Genomic DNA, 18,594 nt, shown 5'->3' on the forward strand with positions numbered 1-18,594 from the left:
CTCTGCAGGAGCGCAATCTGCGCATGTGCGGGAGGACACCATATGGCGTCCACCCGGAACGCTGATGACATTTGCCGCCCGCCATTCGGCCGTAGGGCGGGCGGCAAATGGTTAAATGTTAGATTTGTTGAACATTTTGCTTTGCTGTATTGCTTCGGTGGCATGATGAATTGGAAATTACATGAATGTTTCTGAATATTTCACTACCAATGCAGCATTATATGTTATGTACAGTGGCCATCACAGTGCACGCTTCAACCACACAATCACAATGCTAGCAAAGCTGTTATGAATCAATCTGATTCTTAACAGCTTTGCTTCTCTTTCTGGGGTGCTGTGATTGACCCATAGCTATCACATGGTACTTGGGCCGATCACAGCACCCTGTACCATGTGATCAGGTGTAGCCAGTCACAGATCAATAGTATTTTGAACTGTCATGAACTTAACCCATTCATGTTAGTTCAAAGCAAGTATTTGCTTTGCAGGAGCAGTAAACATTAGTGCTCCTACAATTCAAGTGTAGACATAAAGTAAAAAAAAAAAAAACTGCCCCCCCCTCCCAAAGTAGTGCAGTGTTACTATGGTATTTTTAAAAGTATTTAAAAAAAAAAAAAAAGTATGGAAAAAAAAAATGTGTGACGTCTCTGCGCAAAGGGACGCACCTTTACATCACTTTCTATTTCTGGGTGTGAGCAAGCCCCCCTGCTGCCCCACTTTTCGGTCCAGGGAGTGAAGAGAGGACACCACACTGTGAGTAAAAAGCACTACATTTTATATACACACACACGCACATTGGATTAGCACATTTAATCCCTTTGATCGCCTGTATTAACCCTTTGATCACCTGTCACTGATCTTTGTATTACTGCCACTAGCGACATCATATAGTGCCAGAGCCAGCGCCCCTCCCAGCCAGAGTCAGCTAATGTTAGATTGCTCGCACACACTCACACTATAGATCACTGATCACCGCCGTTACTGGTATAGTGTTTGTATGGATGAATATACAGGTGAAACTCGAAAAATTAGAATATCATGCAAAAGTTAATTTATTTCAATAATGCAACTTAAAAAGTGAAACAAATATTAGATGGACTCAAGCAAAATAGTTCAAGCTGTGATTTGTCATAATTGTGATGATTATGGCTTACAGCTCATGAAAACCCCAAATCCACAATCTCAGAAAATTAGAATATTACATGCAATCAATGAAACAAGGGTTGTACATAGAACAATATCGGACCTCTGAAAAGTATAAGCATGCATATGTACTCAGTACTTGGTTTGGGCCCCTTTTGTAGCAATTACTGCCTCAATGCGGCGTGGCATGGAAGCTATCAGCCTGTGGTACTGCTGAGGTGTTATGGAAGACCAGGATGCTTCAATAGCGGCCTTCAGCTCTTCTGCATTGTTCGGTCTCATGTCTCTCATCTTTCTCTTGGCAATGTCCCATAGATTCTCTATGGGGTTCAGGTCAGGCGAGTTTGCTGGCCAAACAAGCACAGTAATCCCACGGTTATTGAACCAGGTTTTGGTGCTTTTGGCAGTGTGGGCAGGTGCAAAGTCCTGCTGGAAAATGAAGTCAGCATCCCCAAAAAGCTAGTCTACGGAAGGAAGCATGAAGTGCTCCAATCTCCTGGAAGCGTCTTACCTGGTCTAAAGAAAAACAGACCTTGTCTGTTGCTCAGTGGTCCAAAGTCCTCTTTTCTGATGAGAGCAACTTTTGCATCTCATTTGGAAACCAAGGACCCAGAGTATGGAGGAAGAATGGAGAGGCACACACTGCAAGATGCTTGAAGTCCAGTGTGAAGTTTCCACAGTCTGTGTTAATTTGGGGAGCCATGTCATCTGCTGGTGTTGGTCCACTGTGCTTCATTAAGTTCAGGGTCAATGCAGCTTTCTACCAGGAGATTTTGGCGCACTTCATGCTTCCTTCCGCAGACGAGCTTTATGGGGATGCTGACTTCACTTTCCAGCAGGACTTGGCACCTGCCCACACTGCCAAAAGCATCAAAACCTGGTTCAATGACCGTGGGATTACTGTGCTTGATTGGCCAGCAAACTAGCCTGACCTGACCCCATAGAGAATCTATGGGGCATTGCCAAGAGAAAGATGAGAGACATGAGACTGAACAATGCAGAAGAGCTGAAGGCCGCTATTGAAGCATCCTGGTCTTCCATAACACCTCAGCAGTGCCACAGGCTGATAGCTTCCATGCCACGCCACATTGAGGCAGTAATTGCTGCAAAAGGGGCCCAAACCAAGTACTGAGTACATATGCATGCCTATACTTTTCAGAGGTCCGATATTGTTCTATGTACAATCCTTGTTTTATTGATTGCATGTAATATTCTAATTTTCTGAGATTGTGGATTTGGGGTTTTCATGAGCTGTAAGCCATAATCATCACAATTATGACAAATCACAGCTTGAACTATCTTGCTTTGCATGTAATGAGTATCTCATATATTCGTTTCACCTTTTAAGTTGCATTATTGAAATAAATTAACTTTTGCATGATATTCTAATTTTTCGAGTTTCACCTGTATTGATCATGAACAGAACTATACTTGTACCCCCTTTATTATAATGTCCCCAAAAACGCAGTGTTAGCAGAAACAGCCCCACTCACTGCCAGCACTAATGTTTAGGCCCTCCACTGTTTTTCATGGAAGATTTGTTTTTATTGTGGGCCAAAGAAATTTATACGCACAACAATACTTCACCGCCCACTCAAATTCAGCTTTTGCCAAATAATTTGAATGGAAAGCTATCATGGTTTCCCAATTTAAAACTTTTTGGGGCCTAACCCTCAACATGGGCATTACAAAAATAATGCATTACGGTCACATTGGTCCACAGACCCGATTCATCATATGCTCATGGTTTCTGTTACATACAGTTGCGTTCAAAATAATAGCAGTCAGACATCACTAACCTGATCAACCGCTGTTTTTGGTAGAAATTATATTACTACATGGCAAATTTACTAGCGGGTGTAATAGAAATCCAACAGACCCAACAGTCATGACATGCATGCTGCTGATTCTGTGTAATTGAATCACTAATTGAAGGGGGCATGTTCAAAATAATAGCAGTGTGGAGTTCTATTAGTGAGTTCATTCTTTGAAAAACAGGTGGTAATTATTGCCCTTATTTAAGGAAGGAAGGCAGCAAATGTTGTACATGCTGGTTACAGTGCATTTCTCTCTGAAATTCTGAGGAAAACGGGTCGTTCCAGACATTGTTCAGAAGAACAGCGTACCTTGATTAAGAAGTTGATTGGAGAGGGGAAAACCTATAAAGAAGTGCAGAAAATGATAGGCTGCTCAGCTGAAATGATCGCAAATGCTTTAAAATGGCAACCAAAACCTGAAAGACGTGGAAGAGAGCAAAAAACTACCATTCGAATGGATAGAAGAATAGCCAAAATGGCAAGGACTCAGCCAACAATCAGCTCCAGGAATATCAAAGAAGGTCTAAAGTTACCTGTGAGTACAGTTACAATTAGAAGATGCCTATGTGAAGCCAAGCTATCTGCAAGAAGCCCCCGCAAAGTAGACACTCCAAGGTATTTGCTAAGGGGCATAGTGAGTATTTTGCAGATCTCATTTGCCACAAGTTTTTGTAAAATGAAGAAAGACGAAAATGTATTTTTTCTTTTTCTGTTTCAAAACCTTGTGACAAATAGTTATATCTGCACAATATTCACCATGCCTCATGCCTGTCTACTTTCCAAGAAGGGGTCATTTGGGGGGGTGTTTGTACTGTCCTGGCATTTTAGGGGATCCAAAACTGATAGGTAGTGAGGCAGTGACATGAGGAAATATGCCCTTTGAACATCTGAAGGTAATCATTGGTTGCCAAAAAGTTTTTCACATGTAGTATCCCCATACTCTGGAGAAGTAACAGAATGTGTTTGGTGTTGTTATTCCACATATACCCAAGGAATGCATGAGCAACATATCATTTAAGTGACAACTTTGTGTAAAAAAAAAAAAAAAAAAAATTGTCATTCTCCAAAAATGTGTAGCGAAACATAAACTCCTTCATGGACTCAACATGCCTCTCAGCAAATTCCTTGGGGTGTCTACTTTCAAAAAAGGGGTCATTTGGGGAGTTTTTTTTTTTTGTAGTTCCCTGGCATTTTAGCACCTCCTAGAAATGTCAGTCAGTAAAAGCTGCATAAATTGCAAAATATTTACCTTTCACGCAAACCAATTAATATACATGTATTGCTTTTTTTTTTTTCTTACCAGGGACATGTAGCAGAATACATTTTGGCCTAAATTTTATGACTAGATTGGATATTTTTTTATAACGGAAAGTAGAAAATATTGTTTTTCAGAATTTTCGTTTATATCACAAAAAACACAGTGGTGATCAAGTACCACCAAAAGAAACCTCTATTTGTGTGAAAAAAGACATACATTTTGTTTGGGTACAGCATTGAATGGCTGCACAATTACCAGTTGAAATAACGCAGTGCCAAGTAGCAGAAAAAAATGGCCTGGTCAGGGAGGGGACCTTCTGGGGCTGAAGTGGTTAACCACTTTGCATTTAGGCTTATGCTGACATTTTTTACATATGTTAAAATCAGCATTTTTTTTTTGCTAGAAAATTACTTAAAACCCCCATTATATATTTTCAGAAAGCAGAGGTCCTTGAGAATAAAAGGGTGGTGACATTTCTTTTTCATGTCACGGGGGCCAAGGTCATTTTTAAACTCTGTAAATGTGTGATCACCGCTCAGCTTTTCACTGATATCAAATGTTTGCCAGCTGAAATTTTTTTTAGCTGCAGCAATGATTCTGGTGTAATCACTTGTCATCCAGGACATTTATGTATGTACGCTGGATGGCAAGTGATTAATATATACCAAGGCCGAAGCAGTGTCTTTGTATAGACAGCAAGACTAAGATTTCCTGAAGATATGAGAGACTTTTGTGAGAGACTTGAATTAGAGAAAAAAGTAGTTGGAAGGAGGAATAGAGAGGTGGAGGGGAGAGGGTTTTTTTTTTCTTTTCTCCTCTCTTCTTTCTTTAGCTTCAGTCCTTCCATATAGAAGGATCATCGAAGACGCATTAGATATAGTGAGTGACAGGGCACGGAGGAGGTCTGAGAGCACCACCTTAAACTTGAATCAAGGGTGGTATAGGGACTACGAATGATTCGTAGGCAAAAAGGTAGTCTAAGGGATGGGGAGGGTGGTGGGAGGAGAGGGAAGGGGAAAGGGAGGGTGGGGGAGAAGGTAAAGGAATAAGGGTGATACTCAGCAAAAAGAAAGTAGATAAAAGAATTATTTGAATTCGAACAGGTGCATAAAAAGAATATAACAAAAAAGAATAAGCAGAAGGTATTGGAAAAACGAGAAGAACTAAACAAATTTATGGAGGAAGAAAAAAGGAGGGTGTTGAATAAGAGGAGTAGTGAAAGATATCGGTAGGGAGATAGACCAGGAAAATTTCTAATGAGAGCTCAAAGAAAAAAGAAAGGTAAGATCTATATAGAGAAAATATAGAGAAAATAAGAGAAAACAAAGGAGAACTAAAATATTCTACCAAAAATATCGCAAAAGTGTTTAAAGATTATTATAGTAAATTATATAATATCAATTCCCAACAGTCCATAAGGGATGAGGAAGAAATAAGTAAAAAAAGACAGATATACCTAGAAGAGGCAGGGTTACTGAAATTAAGAGAGGAGCAGTTAATATCCCTAGGGAGATCAATAAGAAATCTATAGTGCATTGAAGAGTACTATGGCAGGGAAACGTCCAGGACCGGATGGGTATACTGTGAGATACTATAAGAAATTTAAAGATCAATTGATACCTAAATTAATTCATACATGAACGCACTGGGAGGGGAGATGGAAATGAGGAAGGAATCCCTCCTGGCCCATATCACAATAATACCAAAAGAAGGGTAAGATAGTACACAGTGTTCTAGTTATAGGCCGATATCCCTACTAAACATAGATACCAAACTGTATGCAAAAGTGCTGGCAAGTAGGTTGAAGGAGTTAATGCCAGAGTGGATCCATATGGATCAAGTGGGGTTTGTACCTGGGAGAGAGGGTAGGGATAATGGATTAAGATCAATAATGCTCATACAAAACCGTAAAAGAGAAAAATTCCCTGTATTGTTACTGTCTGTAGATGCTAAAAAAGCATTTGACAGAGTAGACTGGGGGTGTATGTTGGATACACTGAAAGTCCTGGGGTGGGCCCTAGAATGAGAATATGGATAGGGAAATTGTACCGTCAACCAGCCGCTGCAATAAAGGTTAACGGGGAAATATCAGAGTTTAAAGATGTATAATAGGACACGTCAGGGATGCCCTTTGTCACCGCTGCGGTTTGTCCTGTTCTTAAAATCCTTTTTAGAGAAAATAAGGAAAAATACAGATATCAAGGGAATTAGGATAGGAGAGACAGAGCATAAAGTTGCGGCGACATGCTCTTCTATGTAGGTAACCCAAGGATAACATTACCCAATGTAATGAAAACATTGAAGGAATATGGGGAGTTGTCTAACTTGAAAATTAACCCAACTAAAACAGAAAATTTTTATATAAATCTTCCAAGAAGAGAGAGGAGAGGCCTTGCAAAGGGAATTTTCTTTCTCTTGGAAGGAAAAAACTAGAATATTTAGGAATAAATTTGGCTCTCTCCTTGAAGAATCTATACAAAGTAAATTATATTCCATTATTAAACAAAATTAAAGATGAAATGAGAAATTTTGGAATAGGTGGTATATTGTGGATAGGACGAATAAATTTAATTAAAATAGTAATCGTCCCAAAAATTTTATATAAATTCCAGATGATCCCAATAAAGCTGCCAGGACTGTATTTTAGGAAAATGAAAAAAATTATGCTAAAGTTCATATGGAGAAATAAAAAACCTAGAATAAGTTATGACGTTCTAATTAGAGACGGGGCTTAGGTGTACCTGATTTCAGAAGATATTATAACGCAGTATTGATAGCACAAATTTTTGATTGGACACATAACTCACAGGGGAAAAGTTGGATAAATATAGAAAACACTCTAAGTAAAACACATTTGGATAGGATAATATGGCTGCCACCTCACCTTCGTGGAGTAATAGAAAGTACAAATGTATTTACAAGAGTTGTTTTGAGAGCTTGGGACACAATGCACAAACAGAGGGGATGGGAATTTAACTCTGTGTTGATGCCTATTGTAAACACAGTTGTTTTTCCTCTGGGGAATGAAAAGATTGCAGGGAGATGGATAATGAAGGGAGATGCCCAATTAAGAGCCTTAATGAAAGGCGAGGGGAAGGCAAGGTGTGGGATTAGGAGGGGGGAAGGGGGAGTTTGTATTTTTTGTATGTGGGGTGAAAACAATGGAATTAGTTATGTTGAAATTTTAACTGATGGAAGAGATGAAATGTAAAACTTTAATATTAATGGAAAAAAAAAAAGAAACTTTTGACCTTAAAATACTGTATATTATATATCTCACTCCACCTTTCTACTGGCTAACTGTAAAATGACATCTGCTCAGAATAACTCCCAACTCCCCCCTTCCCCAAATCTTAGTATGAGCCTTTGTGAATATACAGCTGCAGATCTTTTTGGCAGAAAAAAAATCTCATAGGAAATTATAGAAGGCTGAGCAGGTGACCTATTTCTTTGTGATTTTGTTTTTCAAGGCTACACATTAAATGTTCAGGTATGGTTCCTCAGAGCAAAAATCCATGCTATTGGCTTGTTTGACAGATCCTTCTTTAATTTGGACCATTCTTTCCTAACATTTACAAAAATGTAAACACTGTAAATGCATATCTTACGATCTAATATAAATTGCCTATAAAATTGTAAAGTGGGTTAGCAAGCCCAGCACAATGGGCTTGCTAAAAGATAAAGTCTTTGCTTCTTGATCTGGTCACTGAATAAAATCATTAGAATATTGTAGTACTAATGTATTACTTAAACTGCTTTACGAGCTATCAGAGCACTGGACAAGTTTTTATTTCTTTCCTTTTTTGTGTGTTTTGAAACTTTCTGGGCTAATTCACCACACCGCCCAACCATTGTTGTTTTACTGGGGGCGAGCAGCACAGGCAGGCCATACACCATAACTGTACATCAGCACCCGTTTTCCAGGTTCAGGGCACACAGGCACACCTACCCTCTGCTGATCCATGCTGTCATTGGCTATAGTACAGGTTTGTCAGCAGGTCCCTGCCAATGATTTTGGCCGTGTACCTGCTGATCGACTGTAGCCAGCCGCAGCACGGTCCTGTGTCATGTTGTTAATACAGACACAGTATCAGGCCACTTCTCCTCTCTGAGCCATTTCAATTCCAGAGAAAAAAGAAACCCAGACTTGTGTGAATAGGAGCGGCACAGTGGCGAAGTGGTGAGCACTTCCACCTTGCAGCATTAGGGTCATCTGTTTGAATCCAAACCACAGCACTTCCTGTCTGGAGTTTGCATAATCTCCCTGTGCCCTCATGGGGTTCCTCCAGGTACTCCGGTTTCCTCCCACACTCCAAAGACATACTGTTAGGTTAATTGGCTCCTGTCTAAATTGGTCCTAGTATGTGTATGTTTGAACTTGAGATAGGGACCTTAGATTGTAAGCTCCTTGAGGGCAGGACTGATGTACAATACAGTATGTAAATTGTATTCAAATTGACAGAACTATATAAGTACCTGTAATAAATATTTAGATTTGCATACGCCTTGTTAGGCACACTTAACACTTTGATCACCCTCCATTTAACCCTTTGCCTTCTCACTAGTGTCATTAGTACAGTGTATAGCATTTATTCATTGATCACTGTATTAGTGTCACTAGCGACCTCAGAGTCAAACTTAGACCCCCCACCCCCAGCCAAGGTCAGCTAGCGCCAGATTGCCCACCACACTACTGCAGTCACACCATAAGATCACCACCATTACTAGTATAGTGTTTGAACGGATCAGTATCTTAATCACGATCAGAACTATACTAGAAACTTCAAAAACACGTTGTTAGAAGGATCAGCCCCGATAAATCCCAGCACATAAGTTTAGGCCCCCGTATACATTGTCTGAAAAACCACAGCATTAGCAAAATCAGGCATGATCTCTGATGTCATTCTTATTTGTAGCACACAAGCAGACCCTGATTGCTAGCCAGGAGCTCTTTTTCCCATAGTCACTACTAAAAACATGTAAATTTAGTACCAAAAAGGTACACCAGTGAAGAGGCCCACAGGATTCTGAGCATGATGTTTGAGAGTACAGGGGAGGCCTCTCTTTCAGAATTGGGCACAGAAAATGAACCCGTAAAAGCAGCTACACCCTGACAGGTAGCTTGGTCGATGTTGAAGAGGTCCCTGCTAAAAGCAGACATACACGACCCCTAGTTGCTGCAGTCCTAGAAATGCACAACTGTATAAGGCACAGATACTAGCACTGCACTACTTTTTGGTAATATGGCAAGCACCATTGGCATAGTACATGCTGACCTTTTTAAAGACACCAGCACTGCAGTATTTCATAGTGAAGAGGCTAGCGCCAGCAGTTCAGTGGAAGCTGGTGAGGTGGCTAGCAGTAAGTTACGTAATGCGACTGCAGCCACCAAGAAGGTGCTATGGGCCAGTGCCCAAATCCAGATGCACTTATCCATTTGCATGAGAGGCATGTTACTCCAAGCTACCCCAGCACGAAAGGCCTCCCAAAAAAGATTGTGTCTGTGGGAATAAGACGTGACATCCGGGTTTTTGTCCATCCTGTCCTGGCCTCTGCCTCGAGGACTGCTTCCATCGCTGCCACACTGTAGTGAACGTTTAGTCTAGGGTACAGCACGGCACAGTATATAAGGTACGCAGTTATGAACAAGATGGGTCTCTAAAGATGTTACGTAGTGGGGAAATTGTTGCATTTTGAGAGACCCTAAAATTAAAGGCTGACAAGGTTGTAATTCTGAAAAATTTAAGTTACAAAAAAGTTTTATAAAAAAAAGTTGTTTTATTGAGTCAATGTTATATTCTTACCATGTGTTATTGTTAACTGTTGTTTTTTTGAAGGAATGCCAATCCGCTGTAGCACTAATCTCTGCATTTTGACAGTAGTGCCTGTAGTGCTGTAGGGGGAAACTTCTCCATCTGCAGTTAAAAAAACAAAAAAAAAAAAAACAAAACATATGCCCAAGCATTAGAAGCGTGGAGTGGTCAGCAGGAGCTATACTTTGGCATATGCTTTATTTTCACTTTTTTTTTTTTTCTGGCAGGGATTTATTCATCCACATAACACCTGGGGTAGTTGATCCACGGAATATCCTATTGCCCCCAGCATTAGAAAGGAATTTTTTCCCCCCACTGAGCGAATTTGATCATGATTCATTGTGGGGGGTTTTTTGCCTTCCTCTGGATTAACTGTGGGTATAGGATTGTGCATATGGGTGTTTTCTGTATATTTTTCTTGTTGGTTGAACTAGATTGCTTAGTGTTTGTTTTTTCAACCTCACTAGTTATGTAACTATATAACCGATCGATGTGAATGGAGGAATCTATTAGGTTCTCTTTTTTTCAACATTAGGAGATTGCGGTGGTAAGAAAACTATAGCTCTTATGCTTCATCATACAATTTTTTTCTGGTAGAGTTATTTTTCATCCACACATTTCAATGTGAATGGAGGAATCTGTCCACAGGCTGAACAAAAAAAAAAGAACATTACATGTATGCTCAACATTAGGAGTGTGGCAGAAACTCCTAATGCTGGCCATACATGTAATTATCCCCTTTTGGAAAGCAGACACTCCAAGGTATTTTCTAAGAGGCATGGTGAGTATTTTGCAGATCTCAATTGTTGCCACAAATGTTTTGAAAATGAAGAAAGAAAGCGAAAATGTTTTTATTTTCTTTTTTCATTTTTCAGTGCCTTGTGAGATCTGTAAAATACTCACCATGCCTCTTAGCAAATACCTTTTGGGTGTCTACTTTCCAAAAAGGAGTTATTTGGAGGGTTTGGACTAGTGCTTCACAGTAATGAAAATTCAGGTGCTGAAACTGAAAATTCAGGATGCACTTGGCCAAAAACTGAAAAGGACAGTTTTTAAAAAATTTTTTCTTTTTTAATTCAATTAATGTGGCTGCGTTTTTTGTATTGAAGTCTATGGGGACGCGACTTTGCATGAAAGTCTATGGGGATGCGTTTTTGCATTAAAGTCACTAGGAGGAATTTTGCATAAAAATCTGAGACCTGACTTTGCATGAAAGTCTATAGGATGCAACTTTGCATGTGAGTTGCTTTGGCACATTTCTTTTATAATAAAAACTGAGAAGCCATTATCGGTATCATTATCGGCACTTTTTTTCCTATCGGCAAAATGCCAATAACACTATTTTCGGCCGATACGTTTTGACTGCTGATATATTGGTGCATCCCTAGTTTGTACTGTCCTCGCATATTAGGGCCTCCAAAACTGTGATAGTCAGGAAGTGAAAAGAGAAAATGATGCCCTTTGAAAGCCTAAAGGTGCTCATTGGTTTTGGGCTGCTGTATGTGGCTAGGCTCCTAAGAAGTCTCACATGTGGTATCCACATAATCTGGAGAAGTAGCAGAATGTGTTCGGGGGTGCAATTGCACATATACCTATGGCATGTGTGAGAAATATCTAAGTGACAACTTTGTTTTAAAGATGTTCCAAAGGCTCAACATGCTTCTCAGCAAATATCTTCATGTCTTTTTGCCACACTCCTAATATTGGACATACATGTAATGTTTTTTTTTTTTTTTTTTTATCCTGTGGACTGATCGAAAAAAAGAACCTAACAGATCCCTCTATTTACATTTTTCATTGATCGATGTGGATGAAGAAAAAATTAGAACTTTTTTTTTGTCATTTTCCAGAAATTTGTGGCAAAAAATAAAATCTTCCATGGACTCAACATGCCTCTCAGCATATACAGTACCTTGGGATGTCTGTCAAAGAAGGGGTCATTTGCAGGGTGTTCTTTCCTGGCATTTTAGTACCTCAAGAAATGTGATAGGCAGTCAGAAAGTCAGAGCTGTCTAAAAGCTGTGTAAATTCCAGTATATATACCAGGGGTCCTCAAACTACAGTCCGCGGGCCGCATACAGTCCGCTGAAGACATTTTGTCTTGCCCGCTGGGCCAGCCAAAAAGAAAAAAGAAATCGAGAGTGAAAAAAAACGGCACCAGCCGGCAAATAGCTAGGCTGCTCGCTGGGTCCTTGACTGTGAGGACCCAGCGGGTTGCATCCTTGACTGCAAGCCCCGACTTTCACTTGCTGCAGCCAAAGGCGCAACAGGACAGGAAAGGACGAGAGCACACCAGGTACAGTGCATTGCAGTGTCCAGTGTATCCATGTACAGTGCATTGCATTGTCCAGTGTATCCGTGTACAATGCATTGCGGACCAGTGAGTTACATTGTCCAGTGCATTGGTATACAGTGTGTTACAGTGTACAGTGCTTTTTAAACATTGTATTTTTTTTCCTGTTTTTTTGCACTACAGATAAGATATGTGCAGCGTGCATAGGAATTTGTTCATATTTTTTCAAACTATAGTCCGGCCCCCCAACAGTGTGAATGTCTGTGAACTGGCTGTTTAAAAAGTTTGAGGACCCCTGATATATACCATAGTTTGTAGACGCTATAACATTCACGCAAACCAATCAATATGCACTTATTGTTTTTTGTTTAATTTTTTTTTTATCAAAGACATGTAGCAGAATACATTTTGGCCAAAATTTATGAAGAAATTAGATTTTTTTTTTTGTTAGAATCAAATAATGTTATCCCATGTGTCCATGCACACTTCTTTGTAGTCTAGAGGCATATTTTAAGTTCCATTTTTAGGAGCAGAGAAAAAACTTTCTGGTTTGCAATTTTTCTGAGCGATTTTCTGGCATAAATAAAAAAACAAACACTCCTAATCACTGATAAGTAGGTTATTAAGGAGTGGGCGAGCATTGTGGAGCCTGTCAGCCAGTCCTGGCCAATGATTCATGGCCGGCACCTGCTGATCAGCTGTGTGCAATCGCAGCCCAGAGCTCTGTGTTGACAATCAAGGCGGAGCTCTATACAGAGGGATCGATCTCTGTGTTTCTCATCCCTTCAAAGAAGGAATGAGAAACTTAGAGATGTTAGTAAAAAGCAACACACATTACACATAGTTAGGCATGCATTTAACCCCTTGATCGCCCTAAATTTTAACCTCTCTCCAGCCAGTGTCATTAGTATAGTGACGCTGTATAATGTCACTGGTGATGTCATTGGCGGTTAGTCATTCCCCCCAGCGTCAGATTACCGCCACACTATCACAGTCCCATTAGAAGTCGCTGATCAACGCCATTAGTAGTATAAAAATAAATAAAAATTCCAGTATATATTTCATAGTTTGTAGGCACTATAACTTTCACGCAAAGCAATCAATATACACTTATTGGTTTTTTTTTTAACTTATCAAAGACTTATAGAAGAATACATTTTGGCCAAGACAGTGCAATTACCAGTTAAAGGAACACAGTGCAGTATAGCAAAAAATGGCCTGGTTATGATGGGAGTAAAATCATTTGGAGCTAATGTGGTTAAAAAATACAATGTGCCCCTAAATCCAGTGGCAATCACGATAAACACTGCTGCTGACCCGGAAAAAAAAAAGCTCTGCATCAGACGCTGGCTCCCACCGTCTGACGGCTTTGATTCATAGCTGCCATTTTTTCAGCTCCTAGTGTGCATGGAATCTAAAACATCTCTGTACGTATTACATGCTTCTTCACTGCACTCACCTACTATGACTTATACATGCAGTGTTATTCTCACGTTTGTTATTAACCATAGTAATAACCTAAGGAATAACTGCATGTGTATGCCACAGTATGAGTACAGTGAAGAGTACAGAGTTGTTTGTATGACCTTTTATTTCAGCCTGTTTTTTCCACCTGAATGGTTAATATTATTTTATTATTATATTGTTAATATTTTCTCCATTTTGAAGGGAGAAAAAGTTGATCAGCTAGGTTGAATATGTGTATGAATATTGAACTTTTGAATATTTGTTGGTAGGTTATCCCTTTGCAGGGAAAAAAAGTGGATCAGCCAAGTTGGATTTTTAGAGCCCATTGTGTAAGATTTTTTGCAATCTGAGTCAAGCATGATCCAGCTGCCAAACATCTATAGGTACCTTTTTTATATCTGTTGTTTTAAGATGGGTTAATCTGTTGATCTGTCAACCTCTTTAGGTGGAGTGAAACTGGGACTGGGAGACTTTATATTCTACAGTGTCCTTGTTGGGAAGGCTTCAGCCACAGCTAGTGGAGACTGGAACACAACACTGGCTTGCTTTGTTGCCATTCTGATTGTAAGTATGGAACACATTTTGGTCCTCCATAAAAGTTCTGAAAGTAGTAAATACCTGTGTACATGGGCATTTGTCTGCTTTTCTATTGTTAAACAAGTCACTACAAATGCAAAAGCGGATTAAAACAACTCCTAAACTAATAAACAGCACAGAAGCAGGTTAAGGTGGAACAACTATATATTTCCCTTGCCTTCTGAGTCTGATGTTCATATAACGAAGTCCTTAAGGTGTTTTTTAACATGTCCTCTCAGGCCAAGATTTTTTTTTTTTTGCCTGACATTTGCACCTTTTTAATAACTGTCAGTAGCAACAAGTTGATTTTTGCAGTTATCACATCTCTTCCATTAGCACTATATGCTACCCCAACTCATGTGTACTCATAAATTGGTATAATTCAGTAATAACTTTTTTTTCTTGATACATTTAGTGGTAATAGGCTATAGTAAGAAATCAGAATTTAGAATGTCACTGAAAGCAATGAAATACAACTATTTTCACTTCAATCATCTCATCTCACTAGGTCATTTTGAACTGCCCAACAATATTTCTAAGCAGGTGAATAATTTTCAAACCAAGCAGGATTTTTTCCAAAGTGTTTCTTGTAATGCAAATTTGCTGCTTTTTTTTTTACAGGGTCTGTGCCTTACTCTTTTACTCCTTGCCATTTTCAAGAAGGCTTTACCTGCTCTGCCCATCTCGATAACATTCGGACTTGTATTTTACTTTGCCACAGACAATTTAGTACAGCCTTTTATGGACCAGTTAGCATTCCACCAGTTTTATATTTAACTTCTGAACACTTGTTTTCCTGGGACTTCTTTTCTTTTTTTCCCTTCAAAGTGACAGCATATGTGAACAGCTAACAGAAAACAGCATTTAATTCTTGATTTGATTCCTGAAATCTGAGGAAATGTGTTGATTGCCCTGTTCATTTTGGCAAAGTACATTCATGTTTTTTGGTTTATCACATCAAGAAAGGAGTTCCACTCATTTGAGCTTTTTTTTCCATTGTGGTGGCATTTTTTTGAAACTGCAATGTGTCTCCTGATGAAAAGTGGGCATGGTGAGAAAGGGGACTTCAACCATATTCCTCACCTACTGAATGTGCCACTTCTGAAAACTCTTAACAAGGCTCAGCAGCAGCTGTGTGAAACTGAAAACCTTCAAATTAGGGTATTCAAATGGGACGCAGACCATTAGAGATGTCTAATTTTCTTTTACCCTCAAGAACAAATGGAAAGGGCTTTGTTTTTTTTTTTTTTTTTTAAACTGGAATTCCCACTAAGCTGGGAGTGAATAACACTGTAATATAAAGCAATACATGATCTTCCAATAATAAACACTGTTGGAGTCTGTTAGTACATAAGACGTGTCACTCCTTTAACAAACCATTACTAACATATCAGTCTAAATAAGAAAACATTCAACAAAAAGTGTGTGTGTGTGTATATATAATTATAATATATTACACACACACACACTGGGTATAATACGTCTACATACCCCTGTTACTATGTCAGGTTTCTGTGATGTAAAAAAAGAGACGTTCTATCTCTCAAATCTAAGTATTGAAAGTGTGTTCTCTGTAACTTACAGTTGTGATGAGATAGTGATACCTCCAATCTTAGTTGAATAACAGACAGTGACTTGATCCAGATGACACCTTGTAGATCTATTGAAGTTTATTCCATAAACTGAGAGAATCTTACAACAATGAACATTGGATAGGTCAATATATCATAATGTGATACACTCCATAAGACATGAGGCTTGAAGCTGAAGTGCATTACTTGGAAATGAATAAAAGGGTGGAGCTATCTATACAGCATGAACTAAACCAAAGGAAAGGGAGGAGCAGAGAACACAACACTTAAAGGCATATGACAGTCATGTGAAACATGACAAGACATCATTTCAGTACTTTTTCCACCTTTAATGTAACCTATAAACTGTACAAGTTGAACAACAAACTGAAATCTTTTAGGTGGAGGGAAGTAAAGATAAAAAAACAAATGTGGTTGCATACGTGTGCACATCCTTAAACGTATACTTTTGTTGAAGCACCTTTTGATTTTATTACAGCACTCAGTCTTTTTGGGTATGGGTCTATTAGGATGGCACATGTTGACTTGGCAATATTTGCCCACTCTTCCTTGCAAAAACACTCTAAATCTGTCAGCTTGCAAGGACATCTCCTATGCACAGACCTCCCAACAGATTTCCAATCGGATTAAGGTCTGGGCCATTCCAAAACTTTCATCTTCTTCTGGTGAAGCCATTCCTTGGTTGATTTGGATGTATGCTTTGGGTCGTCATGCTGAAAGATTAAGTTCCTCTTCATGTTCAGCTTTCTAGCAGAAACCTGAAGGTTTTGTGCCAATATTGACTGGTATTTGGAACTGTTCATAATTCCCTCTACCTTGACTAAGGCCCCAGTTTCAGCTGAAGAAAAACAGCCCAGCTCCATGCTTCACTGTGGGTATGGTGTTTTTTGGTGATGTGCAGTGTTGTTTTTGCGCCAAACATATCTTTTGGAATTATGGGCAAAAAGTTTAACCTTGGTTTCACCAGACATAACACTTTTTCCTGCATGCTTTTGGGAGACTTCAGATGGGTTTTTGCTAAATTTAGCTGGGCTTGGATGTTTTTCTTCGTAAGAAAAGGCTTCCATCTTGCCACTCTACCCCATAGCCCAAACATATTAAGAATACAGGAGATTGTTGTCACATGTACCACACAGCCAGTACTTGCCGTTTATTCCTGCAGCTTCTTTAACCACTTCCCGCCCAGCCTATAGTAAAATGAAGGCCGGACGGTATTCTCATCAATCCGGGAGGGCATCATATGATGTCCTTCCCGGATCGCGCCTTGCGTGTGCCCGCAGGGCTGCGCTGTGGCGATATCTGTCACTAAGTTGGTATAGCTGCAAAGGGTGGGCCAACTCAATACTGAACCCTACGGATTAAGACTGGGACAACTGGGAAGTTCATATGTGTGTGTAAAGGCAGGCGCCCCAATACTTTACTGTTTTTGTTCTTTTATAGATGTGTAGTAAATTAGCATGTAAAGGGCATCTGCACAATAATACCAGCATGTACTGATTTAGATTGGAGAAGTTGACACCCACCTGCTTCCTGAGCAACATCTGGGACCTGTGGCCTGCACCTCAGCCTATCTTTAAACACTGCGATACTATAAAGATACCACAAGACTTCTAAAGCCAGTCAGATGAGCAAACACAATGCAACCACCCTCTTGCAAAACTTTCACCCTGCTGGTCAGTGAAAAAAATAAAAAGTGAACAGAAGAGATAGCTGGTGTTATTAGAGGTTGCTGATCTTCAGGGAAAAATAGCAGTCAGGACTGGGTTTCTAACATCCCTGATCAATCCTTACCCCAGATAGTGGCCAGCACAATGGGAAGGCTTCATAGACATAACATTTTTGCCTGATATGGCAAAAGTTCTCAGGGGTACATTTTTAGTTTTCTTTTTAAAAGATAAAGGTTATTAAACTTTTTCAAAAGTACAACACTTAAACAATATGTAAACCTAACATTTCACATTGCTGGCCTGTGCCTGCTGTACCATGTAATTATATGAAAAAGTATCCCTTTCTCTTTGTATTGCTTCCTTTGTTTCAAATACCCAGTGTTCCTACCAGTGTCTCTGCTTTCCTAATGAAAAACGAACCTCACCGGGCATAAGAGCACAGCATGGTCTCCTAGATTGTAAGCTCTAACGAGCAGGGCCCTCTGTCCCCCCCCCCCCCCCCCCGCACAGCCCTTCACCTGGAAGTTCAGAGTGCTGCTGTTTCTCCTCCCTGAGCTTCTTATGCAGCCAAGAATTGAGAAGAGGAAAAAAAAGTACTTATATATTTTGTATGTATACACTATTGCCTTGCCTTTCATTTCTATTTTAAACTAAATAGGTTGTTTTACAAGGTGAGGGTTTACATATACTTTGTTCAGCACTAACAATTTAAAGTATACAGTCATTCAAGAGCAAAATGCAAATGGAATGATAAAGAAGGAAAGTAGCAATGAATTCACAGAAATATCTGCGTATAACACGTAAAAGCATACTTTGCACTTGTACAGTCTGTTCATGTATGTAGGTGATAACAAACATGTTGCATAGAGTATAAGTAGAGGGGTTATGGAGTGATAGGAAAGGGGGAATATTAGGAAAGGTAGAGATGAATAGGGCCTTGTAGGGGAACGTGGACTATTCTGTAGTTG

At 39.5% G+C, this 18,594-nt stretch overlaps 1 protein-coding gene across 2 annotated transcripts in view; it reads left to right on the forward strand.

The window, feature by feature from the left end:
• PSEN1 (presenilin 1) overlaps positions 1–15,721 on the forward strand; it is a 98,156-nt gene extending 82,435 nt beyond the window's left edge. For both annotated transcript variants that reach the window (XM_089686868.1, XM_089686869.1), the window contains exons 11-12: positions 14,237–14,355; positions 14,989–15,721. In XM_089686868.1, coding sequence (XP_089542994.1) covers positions 14,237–14,355; positions 14,989–15,144 — 275 coding nt within the window. In that variant the 3' untranslated portion in view covers positions 15,145–15,721. The remainder of the gene's footprint in view (positions 1–14,236; positions 14,356–14,988) is intronic.
• Positions 15,722–18,594: the final 2,873 nt, after the last annotated feature.

This window comes from Staurois parvus, unplaced genomic scaffold (assembly GCF_062004578.1).
Source record: "Staurois parvus isolate SC_StPar_1 unplaced genomic scaffold, SC_StPar_1.0 ptg000414l, whole genome shotgun sequence".
Lineage (NCBI taxonomy): Eukaryota > Metazoa > Chordata > Amphibia > Anura > Ranidae > Staurois > Staurois parvus.